General features: G+C 63.6%; 3 protein-coding genes across 24 annotated transcripts in view; 2 read left to right on the top strand and 1 right to left on the bottom strand.

Annotated features, from left to right (window-relative positions):
• Nucleotides 1–12,022, top strand: part of COL18A1 (collagen type XVIII alpha 1 chain) — a 41,544-nt gene extending 29,522 nt beyond the window's left edge. For all 3 annotated transcript variants that reach the window (XM_075027771.1, XM_075027770.1, XM_075027772.1), the window contains 40 exons: nt 1,351–1,434; nt 1,527–1,586; nt 1,769–1,907; nt 2,017–2,120; nt 2,215–2,241; nt 2,333–2,503; nt 2,594–2,620; nt 2,708–2,770; nt 2,875–2,961; nt 3,119–3,172; nt 3,252–3,401; nt 3,551–3,613; nt 3,800–3,844; nt 4,820–4,960; nt 5,048–5,119; nt 5,222–5,248; nt 5,419–5,463; nt 5,608–5,670; nt 6,069–6,104; nt 6,176–6,265; nt 6,444–6,473; nt 6,582–6,608; nt 6,793–6,855; nt 7,008–7,082; nt 7,176–7,211; nt 7,335–7,388; nt 7,624–7,698; nt 7,889–7,960; nt 8,170–8,212; nt 8,356–8,418; nt 8,508–8,551; nt 8,659–8,781; nt 8,876–9,020; nt 9,115–9,188; nt 9,269–9,397; nt 9,581–9,616; nt 9,876–10,148; nt 10,232–10,429; nt 10,628–10,743; nt 10,826–12,022. In XM_075027771.1, the coding sequence (XP_074883872.1) occupies nt 1,351–1,434; nt 1,527–1,586; nt 1,769–1,907; nt 2,017–2,120; nt 2,215–2,241; nt 2,333–2,503; nt 2,594–2,620; nt 2,708–2,770; nt 2,875–2,961; nt 3,119–3,172; nt 3,252–3,401; nt 3,551–3,613; nt 3,800–3,844; nt 4,820–4,960; nt 5,048–5,119; nt 5,222–5,248; nt 5,419–5,463; nt 5,608–5,670; nt 6,069–6,104; nt 6,176–6,265; nt 6,444–6,473; nt 6,582–6,608; nt 6,793–6,855; nt 7,008–7,082; nt 7,176–7,211; nt 7,335–7,388; nt 7,624–7,698; nt 7,889–7,960; nt 8,170–8,212; nt 8,356–8,418; nt 8,508–8,551; nt 8,659–8,781; nt 8,876–9,020; nt 9,115–9,188; nt 9,269–9,397; nt 9,581–9,616; nt 9,876–10,148; nt 10,232–10,429; nt 10,628–10,743; nt 10,826–11,039 (3,438 nt within the window). In that variant the 3' untranslated portion in view covers nt 11,040–12,022. The remainder of the gene's footprint in view (nt 1–1,350; nt 1,435–1,526; nt 1,587–1,768; nt 1,908–2,016; nt 2,121–2,214; nt 2,242–2,332; nt 2,504–2,593; nt 2,621–2,707; nt 2,771–2,874; nt 2,962–3,118; nt 3,173–3,251; nt 3,402–3,550; nt 3,614–3,799; nt 3,845–4,819; nt 4,961–5,047; nt 5,120–5,221; nt 5,249–5,418; nt 5,464–5,607; nt 5,671–6,068; nt 6,105–6,175; nt 6,266–6,443; nt 6,474–6,581; nt 6,609–6,792; nt 6,856–7,007; nt 7,083–7,175; nt 7,212–7,334; nt 7,389–7,623; nt 7,699–7,888; nt 7,961–8,169; nt 8,213–8,355; nt 8,419–8,507; nt 8,552–8,658; nt 8,782–8,875; nt 9,021–9,114; nt 9,189–9,268; nt 9,398–9,580; nt 9,617–9,875; nt 10,149–10,231; nt 10,430–10,627; nt 10,744–10,825) is intronic.
• Nucleotides 12,011–19,156, bottom strand: SLC19A1 (solute carrier family 19 member 1). 7 transcript variants are annotated; one of them, XM_075027779.1, is made up of 7 exons: nt 19,029–19,139; nt 16,281–16,458; nt 14,890–15,200; nt 13,430–14,165; nt 13,013–13,205; nt 12,788–12,929; nt 12,011–12,688 (listed from the first exon to the last, which is right to left on the bottom strand). In XM_075027779.1, the coding sequence occupies exons 3-7, from the start codon at nt 15,064–15,066 to the stop codon at nt 12,506–12,508; spliced, it is 1,431 nt and encodes a 476-aa protein (XP_074883880.1). In that variant the 5' UTR covers nt 15,067–15,200; nt 16,281–16,458; nt 19,029–19,139; the 3' UTR covers nt 12,011–12,505. The 7 variants fall into 7 exon arrangements, with proteins under 7 accessions (XP_074883880.1, XP_074883877.1, XP_074883882.1 ...); XM_075027776.1 differs by having other exon boundaries at nt 16,281–16,461; nt 19,029–19,131; XM_075027781.1 differs by having other exon boundaries at nt 16,281–16,392; nt 19,029–19,131.
• A 1,146-nt stretch (nt 19,157–20,302) lies between these two features.
• PCBP3 (poly(rC) binding protein 3) overlaps nt 20,303–22,713 on the top strand; it is a 63,771-nt gene continuing 61,360 nt past the window's right edge. For 12 of the 14 annotated variants that reach the window (XM_075027800.1, XM_075027799.1, XM_075027797.1 and 9 more), the window contains exon 1: nt 20,392–20,505. The gene's annotated coding sequence lies outside the window, so the exon portion shown is untranslated. Of the gene's footprint in view, nt 20,506–22,713 lie in introns of all 14 variants that reach the window. The other 2 variants (XM_075027801.1, XM_075027790.1) reach the window with 2 other exon arrangements.

Here is a 22,713-nt window from a genome sequence, read left to right as displayed (position 1 = left end):
GGCAAATGGGCTGCAAAGGGCCCTTATGACCATCCCTCGTGGGGATGCTTCGGTTCAGGGCTGGAACCGGATTATTTCTGATGCCTCTGGCAAGCCCCAGGACCAGGAAGGCCAGGCTGGAGTGTTGCATTTATTAAAGCTTGGGCTTGCTGCTGATGCTCAGCGGGGAGGAGAGGGATGGATTAGAGCTGGCTGTCATGAGGGCAAGCAGCTGGAGGAGGTCACAACCCACCTGGGGGGCATTTGCTTGGGGGGGGGATTTATAAATATTTTATGACTTTTTATATATATAAATATAATATAATATATTATATTTATTATATGCACATAGTATATTTATAATATATTCATATTATAATGCCATAGCCAACCTGGCTGAACTGCAGCTGCCCCTGATTCTTGTTTTCTTAAACCCAACGTGTTTCCTGACCGCAGCTCTCTTTCCTGGACATGGTGCGCTGTGCTTTCAAGTGAGCTCAAATATTATTTTAGGTGTCTTGCCCAGAGAACAGACACTGAGTGGGAGGTATCTGCCCTCTTCAAGCTCACCTCCCAGCATGGTCCCTGGCACCTCCCCGCCGGGATCAGAGGGATGGGCAGCATCCCATCCCAGCAGCATCCCTGCGTCCCATCCCAGCAGCGAGGACCTGGGCTGGGCTCTGAGATGTGCTGGGTGACTCTGCTCACCGTGGGAGCTGCGGGGTTCAGGTTGGTACCCACACACTGTCCCCAGCGAAGATGGAGATGCTGCCCTCCCAGGCAGCGCAGGGCATTTGTCTGGAGGCAGCAGCCTTAGGAAGGAATTTGTGGTGGTTTCTTGTATAAACAAGCAGCTTGGATGCACACAGTGCCTGTAAAACCCAAATAAATGGTAAGGAATTGTGGATTAGCCTGAGAAACACAAAACCGGGGCTGCAGCGGACTGGGACCTGCCAGTGGCCCTTGCTTGGAGCAGAGAAGCCGTCTGCCGCTGGGGAGCTCTCCAGAGAGGGGAATCATGGAGCATGGCCAAAAAGGTTCCTGTAAAAGCATTGTCGGCTGGCTGGCTGGCTGGATCCTGGCTGCTACCTCCGCTCAGCCTGCCTGGTGCCAGAACTGGCACATGGCTTTTTCCATGCCAGTGGTGCTGGGCACTGGGGCAGCAAGGTTGAAACGTCTCTGTGCTGGGTTATGAATGGATCTCAGGTGGAGAGCGCTCTCTGCACCAGGTGAAAGAGCCTCATGGAGCACTCGAGGACATGGTGGCTGAGCAGCCTGGCAGGTCACACCATGCCACAGGGTGGCTTGCGACACACCTCTGTCCATGGCACCCATCCATCCATGGCAGCCCTTGGCGTGGTTTCCTTCCAGGGGGTGATTGCTGATTTGAAGCTGCAAGGGGACCCACGGGCGGCTGAGCGCCAGTGCGAGGAAGAGGATGATGACACCGAGGAGGTGAGTGCTGGCAGCCTGGCTGGGGCAGGCTGGGGGGGGTGCTGCCTCATGCTCCTGGCTCACTCTTTGCCCTTCTCCCCGGGCAAATGCAGGTCTCCGGCGATTTCGGCAGCGGGGCAGAAGGTGGCCACCAACCCTCAGGGAAAGTCGGGGTGAGTTGGTGCCCACGGGTGTTGTGCTCAGTGGCAGGACCCCAAGATTTTAGGGATGCGGAGGACTGAGTGCCCTCCATGGTCGAGGTCCTGGGATGCCCGATGGGGTCCTGGCACCTGCCCCTTTTGGGAGAGTACTGGGAGGTGAACAGCACCGCAGTGTCCCCTTGTTGTTGGCACAGGGTGTCCCGGGGCTGGTGGATGCTGTCCCCGTCACTGCTCCCCCTGTGGTGGCAGGCAGTGGGCCAAGGAGCGGTGGGGGCTCCCCGCAGCAAGCCGAGAGGACCAGAGCAGAGGAGACGCTGCGGGTCTCCGCAGGAGGTAATGAAGGCAGTTTTCCCCTTCCCCACCATGCCAGCCAGCATACCAGTAGGGACATGGTGGGGTGGCCATCCCCAAACACGACCGGGTCCCTTTTCCCTTCCCGCAGGCACTGGCCCCAAAGGTGAAAAGGGAGAGAAGGGCGAACGTGGCCTGAAAGGGGACTCAGGGACCGGAGGCATCGTGGGGATGGGCAGTGTCAAGGGCGAAAAGGTGGGTGAGAGAGTGGACCCCAGGGGCTCAAGGATGCCGGTGACTGTGACGCGTTTGCGTTTGACACCTGCTCCTCTTTGTTTCTGTCCTGCAGGGGGAGAAAGGAGAACTGGGCATTAAGGTGAGCATCACTGGGGGAGCCGGGGCAAAGCCATGCCTGCCTGGGCTGCCACCCCTGGCGATGTACCACCAACCCCCATTTCACTCCCCAGGGCAGTGCTGGATTTGGCTACCCTGGCTCCAAGGGCCAGAAAGGGGAACCGGGTGAACCCGGCCCCCCTGGGACCCTCTCACGGCACGCCGATGGCTCAGTGGTAGAGCAGGTCACCGGTCCCCCAGGGCCACCAGGGAAGGATGGAGCCCCCGGCAGGGACGGCGAGCCCGTGAGTTGAGCCCTCCACCCTTTGGGTTTCCCCTCTCCCCCTACCGCTGCCTGCCTGCACACTGACCTCTCCCCTCTCTGCCATCCCTAGGGCGATCCTGGCGAGGACGGCAAACCTGTAAGTGGGGTGAGGGGGGTGGGGGGTGATGGTTGCCAGCCACCCCCTTGCCTTGCCACCCGCTGACCCCCCCCCTCCCCTTTGCAGGGCGATATGGGGCCCCAGGGGTTCCCCGGGACACCGGGCGAGCCTGGTCTGAAGGGGGAGAAGGTGAGTGCTGGTGCCAGTGTGGGGGGGACGGCACACGCCGCTGCCCCCCCTTCCTCTTGCCATTGATTTGGCTGCACTCGCAAACTGTACTCTCTCTGTGCTAGGGTGACCCAGGTGTGGGACCAAGGGGACCCCCTGGACCACCTGGCCCCCCAGGACCACCAGGACCCTTCTCCAAGCATGACAAGCTGGTGGGTACCCCCTGGGACATAGACATTTGGGGGGGTGATCCACCAAGACACAGAAGTGTGGGATGCTGCCATCATCCCTCAGGCAGAATCCCCGCACTTCTGGGTACCTTGACCCTGGTTGTCGATGCCTGACATCGCCCTCATGCTTCTCTCCCAGACCTTCATCGACATGGAGGGCTCTGGCTTCGGCGGCGACCTGGAGACCCTGCGGGTGAGTGCGGGTGAGTGCCTGTCCTGCTGGCAGGGAGTGGGGGAACACACTCAGCCATCATCCCATCCTTCTCTTCCAGGGTCCACGAGGGCCACCCGGTCCCCCAGGGCCACCCGGTGTGCCCGGTTTGCCAGGGGAGCCAGGACGGTTTGGGATGAACCACACGGACCTGCTGGGACCGCCGGGGCTGCCAGGCAGGGACGGGACCCCCGGGCCCCCAGGGCCAGCGGTATGTGTATGAGGTGTCCAAGGGGACCCATCCCAGGGCCACCCCATAGCAGTGGGGCTGTAACTGCCTCCTGTGGTGGTGGGGACCTCGGTGCCCACCAGCCCCATGGGCTCCCCCTGTGCTGGAGCCAGCTCCTGGGCATCTTGCAGGGTCCTCAGGGTCCTCCTGGAAGAGATGGGGCAGCTGGGCAGCCAGGGCCCAAAGGAGAGCAGGTGAGTGTCCCCTGTCCCCTGTCCTCTGGGAGCACATCACGGCTCCCCCACAGGGCAGCCAGCACCCCTGGCACATCCCCAGGAGGTCCCAGCTCCCTCCATCCCCAGGCTGAGGAGCACCAACCTGCTCCTGCCTGGAGCTGGGCAGCTGCTTCACACCCTCTTCTCCCTCCTTCTCCTCCCCAGGGCGACGTGGGCGACCTTGGCCTCCCCGGTGCACCAGGACCCAAGGTACTGTGCCTGGGGTGGGTTTCTTGGGGGGGTGTCCTATGTGCATTGCAGACTGGAAGCAGGGATGGGGCCTCGGGGGCCACCTCGTGCCGGAGTGGGAAGGGGGATGCTGGGATTTGGGTTCCTCCCAGAGCAGAACAGTGTTGCAGCTCAAGGGCGTGTGAAGCCGCTGACCGCCCACAGGATGCTTGCTGGGCTCCTGCCACCCTAACTTGGCTTTGCTCTGGGCACTGCCACCTTGGGAAATGGGCAGGAAAGGTGAGTGGGGTGTTTCGAGGCACAGAAGAGGGTTTGCTTGGGGGAGGTTGGGGTGTTGGGTGCCCACACCCCACCGGAAAATGCCCCATCTTCTGCGCATCAGTCTCCCTCCTGCCTACTTGAGCTTCTTTCTGCCCTGCATCCCCAAGGGTGGAGGCAGAGGCTTGCTGGGATACACATGCTTGCCCTCCCCTCCCTTGGGGGTCAGGATGCCCCTTGGGATCACCCATGCACCGCAGCCTGAGCCCTGGGCAAGACCCTCAAGAATTAAGGTTTCTTAATGCTGCCAGCACTGAGAGGGTAGATGGAGCAGCAGCGGGCATAAAGACTGATCCTGCCCCTCGGAGACCCGCAGCAAAGCGCAAGGATGCATGCGAGCATTCTCCTTCGGCACTGAGCTCTGCTGCAGCATCGGAGCCAGCGACATGTGCAAAAAAAAATTCGCATTTATGATTTTAGACGAGCCTCTGGTGGCCACCGTGCACATTGCATGGGGAGCTGGGGCCGTCCAAAGACAGCCAGGACCAAGGATGCGTGAGCTGGGCAATGCCCCTTCCTGCAAAGCCCCTCTGCCCTGGAGACAGGGGAACATCCATGTCCTGTCCCAAGGGGCGGTTTGGGGATATGGGAAGGGATGTGCTGCCTCCTGCTTGCAGGCTCCAGGCAGGGACCGTTGCCACCTCGTCTGTCCCCTTGTTTTTCTTGTCCCCTTTGCAGGGCAACAAGGGAGAAATGGGACCAGCAGGAGCCCCGGGAGAAATGGGTTTAGCTGGCCTTCCTGGGCCCATCGGACCCCGAGGGCCTCCAGGGCCCCCCGGTCCCCCAGGACCAGCGGGGAGAGGCTACGAGGCTGGATTTGTAAGTGATCACCCCTGTGATGGAGGGGGGGGATGAACCGGAGTGGGGGGCAGATGTGGCCCAGCCCATTCTCCCTCCCCCACCTAGGGCGACATGGAGGGCTCGGGGCTGCCGTTCACCGCTGGCTCCCCTGGACCACCCGGACCCGAAGGACCACAGGTAGCTCCGCTCTTGCCTCCGTCTTGGGCTGCCGGGGGCATCCCCTGCCATCATGTCCCCTGCCATCACCCGATGCTCATGGCCCCTTCTTGTTGCTTGCAGGGAGTGCCAGGACTGCCGGGGGTGAAGGTGAGGAGCCCTTCAAACACCTTCCTCGCCCTTCAAACACCTTCCTCGCCCTTCAAACACCTTCCTCGCCCTTTGCTCGAGCCAGCCACAGGAGCCTGGCTCCATCCTTGCAGGATGCCCACAGGCAGTCTGTGGGGATGCTCCTGCTCTGACAACTTCTTTCCTTGCAGGGGGAGGTTGGCAGCCCTGGGCAGCCCGGCTTGCCGGGACTGAAGGTAGGAGTGCCGGGAGATTGGGACGGGCTGTGTGCGAGCACCTGTGCTTGCAGGGCGCTGGGCAGGACCCCTGTGCTCCCCAACCTGGGACTGTCGGGAGGATGCTCCATACTGCATCCTGCCCTTTTCCACACCTCGTTGCAGGGAGACGCTGGCGTACCCGGCGTGGATGGCCGGCCCGGCCTGGAGGGCTTCCCCGGACCGCAGGTAGGAGCATCAGCCCCCCTTTTCCAGAAGCCCCCTCGCTCCAGGCACGGCACCCTTGATCGCTGCAGGGCCATTTGCAGCAGCTCCATCCCCAGCAGCCAAAATTCTGCCCCGCCGGTGCCTTCGGTGGTTCCCCTGCTCCAGGACCGGGCTCACCGCGTGCCAGGGGTGCCCACGCCGCTTGGGACCCCGTCCCCATCGGCTTGCCACCCTGCTCGCCACCACCTCCACCCAAAAGCATCCCAACCTGGCTCGCTGCCTGGACCTTGCAGACAGAGGGGGGTGGCCTGAAAGATTTTGCTGAGCCACAGGCAGGAGCGGGTCTCCGCTTGTAAGCCAGGGTCCGGCTGCGTGTGGTGCCAAGCGGGAAGCTCACCCCTCCCTGCTCCTCCTTCCAGGGACCCAAAGGTGACAGAGGCAGCCCCGGCGAGAAGGTAGGTGCCACCAGGCTGGGGATGGGGACTGGCCAGTGGTGGCCCTGGGGCTGATGGCTTGTGTCTTCCAGGGTGAGCGAGGCCAAGATGGTGTGGGGCTGCCCGGGCCCCCTGGTCCACCTGGTCCCCCTGGACAGGTCATTACTGTCTCTAATGAAGATGTAAGTGATGGCACCTGGCTTCACTGCAGCTGGGAGAAGCTAAAATTGGGGGGTTGGCAGGGGGGAGGGCCTGCCCAGCACCCATCCTGTGGAGGGACTGAGGGAGACCTCTCCAGGAGCTCTGACCTCTTCAGAGCAACGATCAGGGTGAAAAACCTCATTTTGTCTCTTTTTCCAGAAGTCTTTGGTGGCTTTGCCCGGTCCAGAGGTAGGTGCCCCCGGCCACCTGTGCCCACTCCTCAGCATTGCTGGGAGGGCATCCAGTTTCTTGGAAAGGAGGGTTTGCTCTTAAAAGCATCTCTGCTTCTCTCCGCAGGGCAGACCGGGTCACGCTGGCTTCCCGGTGAGTCGGTGGCAGGGCTGGGGACCACAGGGGTGGCCCCGGTGAAAGCTCTGGGCACACTTTGGTGAAGCCTCTGGTCACCGGTCCTGCCGCAGCACTACTGGGGTGGTGGTGATGGAGAGGGGGGCTGGGGTCTGCCTTTGGTGGGTCAGGGCTGACATGGGCTCTGTGCTCCTCCTTGCAGGGCCCGGTGGGACCGAAAGGCGACCGGGGGTCATCTGGTCCTCAGGGCTCCCCGGGGTTGAAGGTAACTGCTCTGGGCCACCTCCGCCCCGTGGGGTGGTCACAGTCCTGGTCCCCCGTCCTGACTGGCCACCGGGTCCCAGTGGTGATGCCAGCCCCACCACAGGAGGGAGCCTGGTCCCTCCATCTCCCCTCGTGCCTTCTCTTCTCTTGCAGGGGGAGAAAGGGGAGCCCGGCGTCATCATCAGCCCCGATGGGACCGTGGTCACTGCGAAGGTGAAAGGAGAAAAGGTGGGTGCGCTGCAGGAATGGGGGGCACGTCCCTGTGCAATGGGTGCCGGGTGGTCCCGGTTGTGATGCCCTTTCCCTCTCCGCTGTCCACAGGGGGAGCCGGGGCTGCGGGGACCGATGGGACCCTCGGTAAGTCACCATCAACATCCTCCTCGTATCCCACGGGGAGGAACGGGCCCAGTCCAGGGCAGAGGGGGACAGGGGGGTGCCCCTGCTCTGAGCACCCTCATCTTCATCTTCTCTCCCCTCCAGGGTCCTCATGGACGAGCAGGGATGAAGGGAGAGATCGGCTTTCCGGGCAGACCCGTAAGACCTGCTCCCGGTTTGTTTGTCCCTTCGGTCATCACCTCCTCCACTGCGTCCCCCCACCCCATTTGCGCATCTTGCACCCGCTGAACCCCAAACCCTATCGTGTCCCTGAGGGGCAGGGTGATGCCGAGGTGTTGGAGGTGACGCTGGGGCATCAGAAGTGACACTGGGGTGTCACCCTGGGGTTGGCAGGGGGTTGGGGATGAGGTTCATCTGCGCTGCTCATCCACAGGGACGTCCCGGCATGAATGGGCTGAAGGGTGAGAAGGGCGACCCCGCCGATGTCAGTAGCGTACTGGGCTTGCGGGTGAGCACTGCTGCAGCCCCCCTGGACTGCTGGCCCAGCAGACTGGGGGACCCAAATCCCTTTGGCAAAGGGCACATGCCTCCCTCTCTCAGGGGCTGGTTGACCCTCTGGGGCAGGGCATGGCCCTGTGTTCCCCTCACGGGGACTGTCCACTTTGCAGGACCCTGACACATCTTCTCTCTCCCTGCAGGGTCCCCCAGGGCCCCCAGGTCCCCCAGGGCCCCCTGGGCCACCCGGCAGCATAGTCTATGACAGCAGCAATGTGAGTAACAACACGGTCACCATGATGGGGGTGCTGAGGGCTGGTGACCAGGTCCTCCCGGTTGCCCCCTGCCTGGCTGGAGAGGACGGAGGATGCTCCCGTGGCATCCTGGCCAGGGCTGGCACAGGGGGCTGTCATCAGCATCACGTTGAGTGGAGGTCCTTGAGGATCCTGCTGTCTCTGTAGCCACTTCCTTTGCATCCCCGCAGGCCTTCAGCGACTCCAGCCATCCCGCGCTGCCAGCCTTCCCCGGTAAGGGGGTGTCCCTCTCCCAGCACCATCAGGGCAGTTCAGGGACCCCCAGCAAGGTGGGGTGGCGGGGAACACCCCCTCTGTTACAGCTGGAGCTGGGATGCTGCAGCGCTGAGATGGCATCTCTCTGCTGCTTCCCACAGGTTTCCACCAATTTCCAGGACAAAAGGGAGAGAAAGGTGATGCTGGAGCCCCGGGACCCCCAGGTAGGTGACCAGTCCCCACAGGCAGAGATGGGCAGAGGGTGACTCGTGTGCATCCCAGCTCTCCTCACCCCTCCTCTCCCTCTCCACAGGCCACTTCCCCTACGACCTGAGTCACTTCAGTGCCAGCCTGCGGGTAAGCCCTTTGCCCACTGGTGGTGGCTCATGGGGCTGGCACCTGGCATGATTTGGGGTACTGGGGTGCAGCCTGGCTGCTCGTCTTAAGGCTGTGCCATCCTGCAGGGTGACAAGGGGGATGCAGGTCCCAAGGGTGAGAAAGGCGAGTCAGGCAGCACCCCACTCTACGGTCCCAGCATCTCTGGGCTGCCAGGGCCTCCAGGGCCCCAGGGCTACCCTGGGCTGCCGGTGAGTACCCCATGGCGCAGCGGGTGAGGGGGGAACGGGGGGGTGCAGCATCCCTGGGTGCTTTGCTCCAGGGATGCTCTCTCGCATTGCCTAGGGTCCCAAGGGGGACAGTATCGTTGGGCCGCCAGGGCCTCCCGGACCTCAGGGCCCCCCTGGTATGGGATACGAGGGGCGGCAGGGCCCCCCTGGCCCTCCCGGCCCCCCTGGTCCACCCTCCTTCCCAGGTCCCCACAGACAAGGTGAGTACCTTCCCTATTGCATCCCCCCCGCCACCCTTGCATCCTTCCCTGCAGCCCCTGCTGCAGCCTTCTCCATCTCACCCTTCTTCCCCAGCTATCAGTATCCCTGGACCCCCTGGACCACCGGGACCCCCTGGACCACCAGGCACCAGTGGGATGTCCTTGGGGGTGAGTTGGGGCTCTGGGCAGGGGGTCGCCCACAGGCTGGCCGGCTGAGCCCTGAGCCACCCGCCGGGTTGTGCCTGCAGCTGCGGACCCTGCCGACCTACCAGGCGATGCTGAGCGCTGCGCACGAGCTGCCCGAGGGCGGCCTCGTCTTCCTGACCGACCGGCAAGAGCTCTACGTTCGCCTGCGCGGGGGCTTCCGACGGGTGCTGGTGAGTGGGGTTGGGTGGAGGAGCACCCCATCTTGGGTTGCACTGCCTGGCTCTAGGGGAGTGCAGACAGCATCGCCCTGGGGTTTTGGTGGTGTCTTTTGGCGATGCCCATGGGTCCCCCCAGCCATGCGCGAGGAAGGGGGCGAGGGGGCAGCTGGGATCTGATGTGCCATGCTCTTGCAGCTGGAGGAGCACACCCTGATCCCCAGTTCGGCTCTGGTGAGTTCCCTGTCCCCCGTGCCCATCCTCGTCCCCCGTGCCCATCCTCGTCCCCCGTGCCCATCCCCATCCTCCATCCTCATACATCCTCATCCTATCTCCAACCATCCCCGTCTCCATCCGCATCCCCATCTCCATCCATCTGCAACCATTCCCATCTCCATCCATCCTCAACCGTCTCCACCCCCACCTCCATCCTCATCCCCATTCCCACCTGGGGCAGCACCAACCCCCAGCCTGTCTCCGCCTCCCTCCCCAGGACAACGAGGTGTACGACAAGCCGCCCAGCATCCACTATGCCGGCCCCCAGCCCCCCCTCCAACCCCGCGGACCTCTGCACCCCCTCCACAACCACAGCCCCCCACCCACCGCCCGACCCTGGCACGGGGATGAGGTGGTGGCCAACCAGCACCGCCTGCCCGAGCAACCCCTGCTCCACCACCAGCACGAGCTCCTCAACAGCTACTACATCCACCGCCGGCCGGATCCGGCCCCCGTGGCCGCCCACGTGCACCAGGACTTCCAGCCTGCCGTGAGTGCCACGTGCCGGTTGAGGGGAGGTGGTGATGGTGGCCAAAGCCATGTCCCTCAAGCCCTGTTGTCCTCTCTTGGCAGCTTCACCTGGTGGCCCTGAACGCCCCGCTGAGCGGTGGCATGCGCGGCATCCGGGGCGCCGATTTCCAGTGCTTCCAGCAAGCCCGGCAGGTCGGGCTGGCCGGCACCTTCCGCGCCTTCCTCTCCTCCCGCCTGCAGGACCTCTACAGCATTGTGCGCAGGGCTGACCGCGCCGCCGTGCCCATTGTCAACCTCCGGGTACGTGTGTGTCCCCGTCCCCTTCCTGACACCCCAGGAGCTCCGAGAGCCGCAGAGCATCCCAAAGCCCCCATCCATCCACGTGGCAGTGACCGTGAAGCATCCCCTCCCCAGAGGCTGCTGGGGCTCAGAGCTCCCGTGATGCTCTCAGGGTGCAGGCAGGGCTGACCCTCCCCTCTTTCCACCCCTCCCCACCAGGACGAAGTGCTCTTCAGTAACTGGGAAGCCCTTTTCACGGGCAGCGGGGCCCCACTGCGAGCCGGCGCCCGCATCCTCTCCTTCGACGGCCGGGATGTCCTGCGGGATGTGGGATGGTGAGTGATGGGGAAAGTGGGGAGATGGGGTCCGTACTGGGGTGGGGGGGCAGCGGCATCCCCTCACCTTTCTCCTTTCCAGGCCGCAGAAGAGCATCTGGCACGGCTCGGATGCCAAGGGCCGGCGCTTGCCCGAGAGCTACTGTGAGACGTGGCGGACAGAGGAACGTGCTGTCACCGGCCAGGCTTCCTCGCTGGGCTCTGGCAAGCTGCTGGAGCAGATGGCCAGCAGCTGCCAGCACGCCTTCGTCGTCCTCTGCATCGAGAACAGCTTCATGACTGCCGCCAAAAAGTGACACCCTCCCGTCCCCTGGGTACCCCACATCTCCCTGGGGAGGGTCGGGCCAGCCTGCACCCTGGCACCCCTGTGGTCCTCAGCCCCCCCCCATGCACCTGCCCTCGCCCCGCAGGGTTTTCTTCTCCCGCAGACCTGAAGCCAAAGAGTATCGCCATCACCCCTGCCCTGGGTTGGCAGGGGCTCGCATCCTGCCTGGGGCAGGGCAGCCGTGGGCTGGCTGCCTTCCTCTTCCTCCTCCTCATTTCCCTCCACTTCTCTTCTAACTCCTAATATTTAACCACTTCAGCTTGCGTCTCCCACCTGCCTGGATGCTCTTCTCGGGGTGGCTGGGCGAGAGGATGCTTGGCAGGGAGATTTCAGCGCTGCCATGCGGTGTGCCCTCCTGGAAAGCCTGCGGGGGGGTTCTCTGACACCCCCCCAGCCCTGCACTGTCCTCGCCAGGAGCTCGGGGTTGGACCCAAATCCTTGCTGCTGGGGCCACGGGGTCTTCTCCAGCTGAAACCCAGGCACCCCACCCAAGCAAGGGACTGTCCCGTGGTGGTGCTGGGGCTCCCCCCAGATGGTCTCCACCCTCCCCAGGTAAGGACCATCCCACCCAGTCCCCCATCATCATCCTCACCAGTAGCTCACGAGCCCTGGGGGGGGGGGGGCTGGTCTCCCCAGTTCTCTCCGCACACCCTCGAGACCCCCGGCCGTCCCCCCACATCCCAGGTACAGCCACACTCAGGCCAGTGCACAGACCGGGGCAATGGGGTGGCCCCGACGTGGGGCCAGACGTGCCCTTGGCATGTGTTTACATGCATGTGCGTGTTGAGCATGCATGGTACCGAGGGCAGGCACTCCGCCATCGCCCCCCCCTCCCCGTGCCACCTTTGCTGCACTCCAAGGGCCAAGGGGCAGCAAAGCTAGTTTGAATTGTTGTGGGCAAATCCAAGGTGCTAAAAAACAAAAAAGAAAGAAAAAAAGGTAAATCTGTAACTAGCTTTTTATTATTGTATGGAAATTATTACCATAAAAGCTGTGCGAGTCACATGGTCTCTATTTCTTACAGTCTACTGTATTTTGTGTAATTAATGCAATTTAAAGCCTGTGGATTTTTTTTTTTTTTGGTCAGTTGTGTCCTATGAATCATTTTCTAAAGGCACTGAATAATAAAAAAATGTTATCCTCTTGTAGCCTGGCTCCGCACGATGATGGGGAGCTGGTGGCTGGGAGACCCCCCTGGACCCCATCCGTATCCCTGCGTGGTACCTGGCCATGGCAACCCTGCTCTGGTTGTGTTTGTGGATGGGGAGGGTACAGCCCTGCCCCCATGGAGCAGAAAACAGGTCCTAAGGGGTTACGTCCTCAACGGGCCAGTGCTGAAGACCAGTGGCAGGACAAGAGACTGAGCACACGGTGATGGCGACGCTCACTTACGGAGCTGAGACCTGGCCACTGTGGTCACCGTGCCGGCGCTCAGGCTCACATGGTGCCTGCCTCCAGGCTCTGCTCCTGTGCCGGCACCTCGGTGAGGAGCTGGCACGGCTCCTTGGGCAAGGCCGGCTCTGCCAGCTGCTTGTGGCGGCTGTGCCGGATGCCTACACAGACGGCCGCCACCAGGTAGACCACCGCCAGCAGTGTGAAGTAGCCAAAATACACGTAAAACTGCAAGAGAGTGGGGGGAAGAGAATGACACTTGAGGCCCCCCCCTTCATCCCACATCTTTAGGGGACCACCTCCATCCTCGGTGCCCCCGATCCCTACCTGGGGATGCACGGACAAGCCCAAGCCCCTCTTGTCGGCCACGATGATGGTGATGATGGTCTTCAGCACGATGGCAAAGAAGGTGTTGACTCCAAAGACCAGCGCGCAGAGCTCTTTGGAGAGGGAGGTAGCGATCTGGAAACTGGGAAAGAGGGGGTCACCAGTGAACCCCTGGTACCAGCTTGGCTGCCGGGGTGGGAGCAGGTCCCCAGGGGTACCACGCACATGGCAAGGGGCACCAGGAACTGGTAGGAGCCGCGGAAGAGGACGTAGGCAGCATAGCACAGCCAGATGTTGCTGGTGGTGTTCATGAGCAGGAGCAGCCCCGCCTGGAAAGCTGTCACCACCCCGATCACCAGCTCCGACCACAGCCTCCAGCGGATCTTCACGTAGCCGGCAGCTAAGGAGGCGCCAGCCCCTGGGGAGGGGATGAAGGATATTGTGAACACGTCACCAGCATGGGACCGCTTTGCGTCCCCCAGCCTAGCGACGCTCATCTCATCCACTGACGTTCATCTCATCACCACTGCCAAACCATTCCCTGCATCCCCCCAAATGCCACAAGGACTGCCATTCCCAGGAATGCAGCAGGACAGGGGTGTCCCCCCGCATCCCCGGTGTTCCCAGCCCAGGCGAGCATACCCAGCAGGGTGGAGGCAGCGTCCACCCCTCCATTGTACACCCGGCGGTTGTCCATGGTGGGGTAGATCTCTTTCCAGAGGATCTGCACATAGTACAGCACCAGGTAGTAACCGGCCGAGTTGAAGACCCACCACAAGGACCAGAGCCGGAGCTGGGGTTGCTTGGCCAACGCTCCCACCTCCCGCAGCATACGGCACAGCACCGCCTCCCGCCAGCCCCGCGTCCCCCCACCGCCATCCCCCCCGGCCATCTTGTCGAGCTCGGTGGGCACAGCCCCCTCAGGCCGATTGAAGAAGAGGCTGCGCCGGGGCCGCTCGAGGAAGAGGCTGAGGATGAGGCCGAAGCTGACGAAGCCCAACGAGATGTAGCTGAGGGTGAGGAAGGAGACACCCCCCAAGGTGACACAGAGCTGGCCCAGCACGGAGCTGGTGAAGACGCCCAGGAGGACGGCAGAGCGGGAGTAGCTGGCCATACGCTGGTAGCGGGATGGGGTGACGAGGGAGAAGATGTAGGAGGAGTAGGCGATGCGGGCGGCCATAGTGACGCTGTAGAAGAACTCCATCAGCTGCATGGCCAGGACAGAGGTGCCCAACACCAGCAGCAGCCAGATGGAGATGTGGCTCAGGCTCTGCAGCACCAGCACCGGCTTGTAGCGCAGGTAGTCCGTCAGCAGGAAGATGGGCACAAGCACAGCCATGTAGGAGTAGGTCATCACCGGTATGATCACGTTCGTCACCTGCCGTGCGTGCGAGGAGGTGCTGAGCACGGGACACATCCCTGGGGGATGGCCCCAGCCCAGAGGAATGCGGTTTGGGTGGCCATCAGCCACTGACCCCTGCTGCGGCACCTCGTTGGGGAGGAATGTGGCCCACAGCGCACTCAGCCAGGGGCCTGGCTGAGCCTCAGCCCCCTCCCGTGCCGGGAACACAGCATTCCCACGGATGCAGCAGCCTGCTGGGACCGGGGCCAGCGTCACTTGGTCAGAGGACGACGACATACAGTCCCTCCTCCTCTAACCCCATCGCTGCCAGCAGCCTGGTGGTGCCCAGCCCTGTGCCCCGCACCGTGCACCGTGCCAGCATGGGAGGGTCTCACCGGTGGGATGGGACAGGGCTTCTCCCAGCCTGGCACCCCCCTGCCACCCCACTGGCTGCCCAGGCGGGCAGAGATCAGGCATCGCCCCCCCTAAAGTGGCATCTAGCCTGGGCACAAGGTCTTACACAAGGGAAAGCTGAGCCTGGGGCTGAGGGGACAGGGTGACCTCGCAGCCCAGTGGGACAGGGACACACTGCTGGATGGACACATCCCACCTTCTCCCCCAGCCACCCAAAAAGCACCACCACATCTCACCGCACCCCTCCATACCCCAGGACCGTGAGAGGATGCTCCTGCCAGCCCCAGGGTGGTGACCATGAGCAGAAAGGGGGACACCGTGGGGGGACAGGCCGCCCAGGGCTCACCTCTGCCTGCGTGAAGTTCTTGTCAGCCCCCAGAAGATACGGGGTGACGAAGCTCTCCCCGGGCCGGATCTGTGTCATGAAGCCATAGAAGCAGAGGTAGAAGACTTGTAGCTTCCAGCGCTGGTCCAGCACAGTCTCCGATGCCGGCTTTTTGGCATCATCATCCTTCTCGGTCATGGCTCTGCCGGCTCTGCAGCGGGATGATGGCGTTATCCCGGGGACCGTCAGCTAGATGGGCTTTGCCGGGCCAGGCAGCCCCTCTCTGGCTGCAGGCACTCTCCGAAGCATCGAAAGCCACGTCGCTGCAGTTTCTGGGGAGAAAGCAGCATTTGGCACGGGCTCAAATTCCTCTATAATCGCAAAGCAAATAAATACCACTACCTTCTCCCCAGGAGATGTTCTTGCAAGAAGAAAAGCAGCCGCATGTCTTGCTGTGCAAAAGCAGGGGGGGGCCCATTTCGGGCGACATTTGTAAATCCTGTATAAAAGAGCCTGGATGCACGAAGTGCCCAGCTCTGGAGCGGGGCATTGCTCAGCTCCCATCACCTCCATTTTTCTCCCTTTTAAGAGTCAGTGGGGTTTTATCCCTTCCCCAAAGCAATGCTTCCCTCCAAGCTGAGTCGCTCCACTGCAGACCCAGAGGCAGAGGGATGCAGACGCCCTGTGCCAGGGATGCTCCGGAGGGAGACAGCAGCGGTCGCAGGGACCGTGCCGGTTGTGAAAGCGAGTTAATGTGCACACCGGGCGTGAGGCCACCCGTGTTATACATTAGCTGGGCGGTCAGCGCGACTTTAGCTGAGCCACAGGCGAGCAGCTGCCCATCGGCTGTCCCCTGGCAGGACACGATGCTTGGGTGGCATTGCCTGGCCTGGGGAGAATGCAAAATACCATGAGGTTCACAGTCTGGAGGGGGATTAAATGCTCAGATCCTGAGGTTTGGCCACAGGAAAGCTGGCAGTGCCGGGGAGGCCTGATTAGAGGTCACGGGATGAAGGCAGGGAAGGGAGAAGGCCTGGCCTGGCCGTCCTCCCAGTGTTCCCCTCTCCCACAACAAGTCACTGACAGCACTTTTCGAGCCATAAAAATCCACGTGTGCCAATCCATGGCGGGAGCAAGGTCTAGCAACCCAATTACCCTGCTAATCGCAGAATGACTAATCACGGTCATTAAAAGGAAGTCCACGGTCCCAGTCCGTGCCTCCCCTGGCTGCCATCATCCTGCACAGCGAGACTGGGGGGGCTCACCTCTGAAGAGCACCCCTTCCCAAGATAACGGACGCGGCTAACGGGGAAACGAGCCAGTGCTGGTGCCGGCAGGGGAAAGTCGGTCATGACTGAAACCAAAAGTGGCAGTGGGAATCAGAGTGCCCATTCACCCCAGCAAGTACTCACCGGTCCAGCGGCATTCCTATGGGATTTCAGCGCTGGTGCCTGAGCATCGTCAAAATGCACGCGTCCCGCAGCTCACAGCTGGGCAAACAGACCTTACCTCTTAAATAGGTCCCTGAGGAGCGGGGCAGGGATTCAGTTCCAGCCAGCTATTGCCCAGAGCCAGTGCCGCAGCCCCCCACTGCTGTGCCGGGAAGGACAAGGGTCAAGGAGCGGGGGCTAAACCCTCCCAAACACCCACCCCAGCACCATGCCATGCCCGCCTGCCTCGGGCCCAGCTGCAACTGCGTGGACTATGCCCCATCTCCCGCTCATTCCCAAGCTGGGCTGTGGATGTCAGTGATCGTCCCCTCCGGCAGCCGCTCCCCGTGGGGCAGCCCCCCAGCACATGCACTGGGACCCCGACAGGCTGTTTTCCACCCTCCGCTCCAAACCCATTTGGGAAGCAGATGCTTCCCGTTTCCTTTCGTGTCCATCCAGGATGGCTGCAACTGCTCATCCCTGGCCCAAAGGAAACCATCCACATTAAACCTGGGATAGAGTTCCATGCTGCTGTCCCAGTGCCACCGTCCCTGTCGGCTCCTAACTCCTGGCACGTGTGTCCCCACACATGCAGGGACTCCAGCCCCAAAGCTGTCCGGCCAGACCCAATTCCACCTCTCCAGACCTTCCACAAAGCTGCTACCACTCGAGGGGAGCGGGTGCGATTCCCAAGGGATGTTCCCAGCTCGGTGCTGTCATCCCTCTGCCCTGGTGCAAGCCAGGCAGAGGAGAGGGAGCAGAGCACGGGCGGTTATCACCGTGTGAACCTGGTTATCGCCAGGTTATCACGGCATGACCTTGACAAGGGATCACTCTCATGCTACACAGTTGTCAACCCGGGGCCAGGGGTGATGCAGGTGGCCGAGCTCAGGCACAGCTCCCCGGGGAGCCACGGCCACCGTGGTCCGGAGGGGACAGCCCTAAGGGGGGTGGGGGGGATGCTTTCCCCGCAGCTGCATGTCAGTAGCACAGAAGTAACGCCACGGAAGCATGACACGTTTTGTGGGCAGGTGCCGAGCAGGCGGGGGATGAAGGTGCACAAGTCCCTGAGGGATCTTGCCCAAAACAGGGGGAGGAAGTTCCCGAAAATACACCCTGGCCCACCGTGAGGGCACCTATCTGCCTCCCCCCCGCCCCCAGCACCAAGGGATGGGTGGCTCTTTCAGGTGCTCGGGGGGTGGTTTGGGGTGCGTGTGGCAGAGGAGGGTGTTGGGGGGGGGGGGGGGGTGCGCGGCACCAGCTCTCCCTGAGACAGAGCACGCCGCTTACCCTGGGGGCAACCCACATCCCCAGCATCCCGGACACCCCCAGGAGGGCGGACACCCACATCCCCGGCATCCCGGCCCCCCCCGGGGACACCCCACATCCCCGGTACTCCCGGTACCGCGGGCGGCCCAGCACCGGGGGCAGCCCAGAACCCCCGCAGCCCCGGCCGTACCTGGGGGGCGGTGGGCATGGGGGCGGCGGGCCGTACCCGGCCGGGAGCGGTGGGGGGGGGGGGGGGTCCCGGGGCTCCCCAGGGCGCTGCTGCTGCCGGAGCCGGATCCACAACAAGCTCGGGGGCAGGAGGAGGAGGAGAAGGAGGAGGAGAATGGGGGGGGGGGGGCCCTCGGGAAATGTAGTCGTGCCCCATGTGCGGGGAGGTGGAGGGACTACAAGCTCCACAGTGCAGCGGGCAGGAGGAAGGGGAGGAGGAGGCAGAGGAAGAGGAGGGGGAAGTAGAGAAGCAGAAGGAGAAGAAGGAGAAGCAGAAGGAGAAGAAGGAGAAGCAGAAGGAGAAGCAAAAGGAGAAGCAGAAGCAAAAGGAGAAGCAGAAGCAGAAGGAGGAGCTCGGCCACACCGGGGGGCAGAGCGCCATCGGCAGCTCGTAGTTGCGTGTCCGAGACGGGGGGGGGGGGAATCGCCCCCACCCCGAAAGCTCCTTCTCCGGCTCCTCCCAGCCGGGCTCAGCTCCCCGCCCATCTACCGTGGGCTGCGGGGTCCCGCATACCGCCAGGCTGGCTCGGCAGCACCCCCGGGGAGATGCTGCCCACCGCCTTGGTTCCCCCCCCCCTCCCCTCGCAGTGATTTAAGGCCTGCCCTGCCCGCTCCTCACTGCCCATAGCTGCTTGGATTTATTTCTGCACCCCCGTTTCTTACAGGGAGGGGAAGGGATTCGTTCCAGCCTGGGCCGTGTCCCTGGGGGTCCTGGACGTGCCGCTGCCCACCGGGCTCAGAGCAAAATTGCCGAAGCCTCTCTCCCCTCGGCACAGCCTGGCAGCAGCCCCCAAGATGCGCTTATGGGGTGAGACCCAAATGTCAGGACAAGGGGGACCGCACCAGTCTCAGAGGCGAGAGCATCCTTAGAGGCAAACCAAGCAGAGGTGGAGACCCTCAAGGATCGGGCCCCGGAGCTGGTGCCCCCATCTCCCGGGAGATGATGCATCTTCTGAGAGCATCTTCTCTCCCCCCTTTCCTCCCCCTCTCCCAGCACTTACCCTGCCAGAAGCAAATGCAACCTGACAGGGCTCGGCTACTCCGCTGAAATATTTATATGTTCCCGCCTGGAAGCGCGGCAGCGGGATCCCAGATGTCTGGGGATTGTCACACCCCACACTCCCCCTCCCGGGGCTGTGAGGGGTCCAGGCGGCCGCATCCCAGCCTGGGATCTTCCCACCCAGAGACCTCCCGTCCCATTGAGCGCCCCAACACCCATGCAAAGATGCTCACCGCCAAACCAGCATGGTGGGGGCTGGACCAGCATTTATCTCACTTGGGGTTTTCTCCTGCTTTTCTCAGCCAAAGTGATAGAGCCAGGGTGTGTTATTTAGGTGGGGCACATCCCAGGCCCTTTCTTTAATGACAGCACGTTTCCTTCCTGAAGCAGTTTCCTCTCTAGGGAGGAAACCAGGACAGCTTTGGTGCTGCAGAAGGAGTTGGCTCATGTCCCCTCCTAGGCTGGCACTGGTCCTGGGGACGATGGCAAGACCACAGCAGATGTGTCTGCAGGCCCCCCATGCCCACCATGTACCTCCCCCCAGGCAGGGGCACAGCCTTTGGTAGGACCTGTCTCTCCATCCCCTGATTGCCAGGACGGTGGCAGGGTTGGGTCCCTTCGTTATGTGCAGCAGGACCTGGGGGCAGGAGCACCCCAGGGTGTGGATCCAGGGTGATGCTGTGCACCTGGGCAGTGCTAGCACCCTGGGGGCACTGGTGGGCCTTAATAACCCTGAGCAGTGTCACCTGGACCCCCACCCACCCCAGTGTGTGTCCCTTGGCAAAGTCATGCTGCTGCTACCAGCCCCAGTCGCTGGCCGGACTCCCCCCAGCCCAGGATAGCAGCCAGGGGTGCAAGGGCCGGGCTGGCAGATGCATTTGTGCAAAGAAGACAGGGTGCTGGCAGCACAGGGCACCCCAGCCACCCATCCGATAGGTCAAATGGGGGGGGGGCAACCCCCCAGGCCCAAGGGCTGGCATCCCCCGGCGCCTGGCTGCTGGGGCTTGGAGCCGGGACTTGGCTTCAGCACGAAGGATGGGGCAGGGGCAGAACTGGGGCAGCGGCTCGGGCAGGGGCAGGATCAGGGCAGGGGCAGCGTCAGGGTCTGGTGCCGGCGCTGGGGAAGGGGCAGGCGCCTGAGCAGGGTCTGGGACACGGGCAGGGGCTTGAGCAGGAGCAGGGGCGAGGGCAGCGCAGGGACGGGGGCTGGGAAATGGGCAGTGGCTGGGGCGGAGAAGGTCAGGGGCTGGGAAAGGGACAGGGGCAGGGGTTTGGGTAGGGGTAGGGGTATTAGCTGGGGCCCGGCAGGGGCAACGGCCGGGGTAGGAGAGCGGCTGGGGCAGGCTTAGGGGCAGGAGCTGGGGCTGGGGCAGGGGGCGGCGGGGCGGGGCGGCGGGTGGGCCGGGCAGAGCCGGGGCGGGGAGGGCTGCGGGGACCGGGGCGGGGGGGGCCGGGCAGGGCTGCGGGGGCCGGGCAGAGCCGGGGGGGCCGGGCAGGGCTGCGGGGGCCGGGCAGAGCCGGGGGGGCCGGGCAGGGCTGCGGGGGCCGGGCCGGGCCGGGCACACCCGCTCGGCTCCCGCTGCCACCTCCCCGGGAGCGAGCCCCGCCGCGCCCTCCCGGCCCCCAACTCCGGCGCTCCCCTCCTCCTGCCCAGCCCTGCCTGCCCGTCCCTTCGTCGCTCCGTCCGTCCGTCCGTCCGTCCGGGGGCAGGTAGGGGTTTGCCTTCCCTGGGGCGTTGTTTTCTGGGGGGGGGGCGAGCTCGGGGCAGGGGGGTCCGGGACGGAGCACGCCGGTGCCGGAGGGGCTGCCCCGCACCGGACGGCCGCACGCTGCCCTCGCCCTGCTTCGGCCGGGTCCATCCTTGGGGTGGGGGGGTCACCCACGCGGGGACCCGGGTGGGGGGTGGCGGGACACATACGCACACACGCAACCGGCACCGCTCCGGGAACCGGCCCGGGAGCGGGAGGCGAGCACCCTCCAAACCCAGGGGTGGCTCCGCGGAGCGGTGAGTCCCCGGTGTCCCCGTCCCGAGGGGCTCCACACCCCCCCCCCCGCTATGCCCCGCCACCTCCCCGGGTGTGCATCTCTGCGAGGCTGCCGAGAGTTTTCCGTCCCTGACTCCCAGCCCGGGATGCTGCTTGGCTCGGCAAAGGCTGGCCTCTGCCAAAACAAGCCCCAAAGCGCTGTCCCTGTGGCCCTGGCCCACGAGCGGGGGTCCCCAAGGGAGGCGGCTTGCCAAGCCCCCCCGCCTGCCACTGCAGGAAGAAGCGCATGTGGGGACGGGTGATGGTAGGGATGCTGTGTGGCCAAGCCCTGGGTGGTGGCTTTTGGCTGGTGACTTTTGGGTGCCAGCATCCTGTGGGGTCCCACTGGTGTCGGTCTGGTGGTTGTTTCTGAGCCTGGGCTCCGGGTGTGCTGGTCACCACTGAGCTTCCTCACTGGTGCACCCAGCTGGGGCAGTGCATCCGCCCCAGCATCAGTGCTGGGGGGAGGAAGGGAGCCCAGGCCTTGTTTCTGGAGCACACACCTCGAAGTTTCCGCCGCAGTTAGGCAAATCATCTCCTGGGAGCCCATTTCCCCAGCTGGGACCTTTCTGTCCTTCCTCTGAAATTGGGCTGGTTCATCAGCATGTGCCTCAAGAGAGCACAGGGTGCCCTGTGCTGGGGTTGCTCCTCCATCCCCACATCACATGGAGCCAGATTGAGAGGGGTGGGTTTATTTGGATATCGCCCTTGGGGCAGAGGGCAGCCTTTATTGCCCAGCTCCTCTCGACGAGTCCCCCAGGGACTGGGTGAGGCCTTGCTGACCCGTCCTGGGGAGGGGGTGGCTCACGTCACCCTCCTCGCAGCAGCCCTGCCCTGTGCAGCATCCTCCGGTGGCCGCTGCACTGCAGAGCGTCCCCACCCCAGTGCAGATGCTGCATGGCCCCCCGGGAATGGCGCAGAGCCCCGCGCCGCAGGGCGTCCTCCCCCAGCTTGTGGCATGGCGAGCCTGGGGCAGATGGGGCAGCTCGGGGCTGCGATGCCCCAGGGGCTCCCACGGAGCTGGGGGTGTGGGGCAAAGCCGGGTGCTGTGGCCGCGCAGCGAGGTGCAAGCATCCCAGGCTTTCCTGGCCTGCAGCTGTGGACAGTGCACGCTCTCCATCCTTGCGAGAGGAGAGAGCGTCTGCGCATCCCTCAGGATGTGGTAGCAGGCGAGCGGGTGGTCCTGGTGGGAGATGCACCAGACACTGCTCTGTGCCAGGGTCTTGCGGGGGCTGGGAGGTGGACAGGGGTCCCCGAGAGTGGAGGGGATGGATAGCAGCACCTAATGCAGATCGGCTCCGTCTGTAAGCAAGCAGCATGGGGATGGATGGAGAGCCTCGTGGGAGGTGAAGAAGGCACCCAAAATCTCTGTGACCTGTTCCATGCTTTCTAGGAGCATTTCCATAGTGGCCTCTGGGAGGATGCGAGAGGGAAACCCCTGCCTGAGCTCACTTTAAATGATGGCCGAGGAGGTGTAGCTCTGCCATGGAATTCAGGGCAGGTGCCAAAACCGCTGCCAGACACTCCTGGGGTGGGTTGAGTGATGCTCAGCCCCTGTGCTGCCTCAGCCCCGGGTCCGTGGGGCTGCGCTGGGAGGCTCCAGCCCAGGTTAGTGGGTACAAATGTAACCCCTGGCTCCTTTCCTTTCTCTTTGCAGTGGCCTCAGGAGAGCATGGGCTTGTTTCAGGGCTGGAGCTGGCTTCCACCCAGCCGATGGTCACGCCTGCACGGCGAGGCTGGTGTGCTGCAGCCACCCCTGCATGCACGCTGTTCCTCCCACCGGGCAGAGCCTGGGGAGGGGGAATAAATGTCCCCAGACCCCCCCCCCCACCCCAGCTGCCACAGGGCTGCCCGTGGTGCCCTGATCCAGCCCTATGGGAAGGGGGCACCGTTC

This window comes from Buteo buteo, chromosome 5 (genome assembly GCF_964188355.1).
Source record: "Buteo buteo chromosome 5, bButBut1.hap1.1, whole genome shotgun sequence".
Lineage (NCBI taxonomy): Eukaryota > Metazoa > Chordata > Aves > Accipitriformes > Accipitridae > Buteo > Buteo buteo.
The sequence above is the reverse complement of the archived record's forward strand: the minus strand, read 5'-3'. Positions and strand labels throughout refer to the sequence as shown.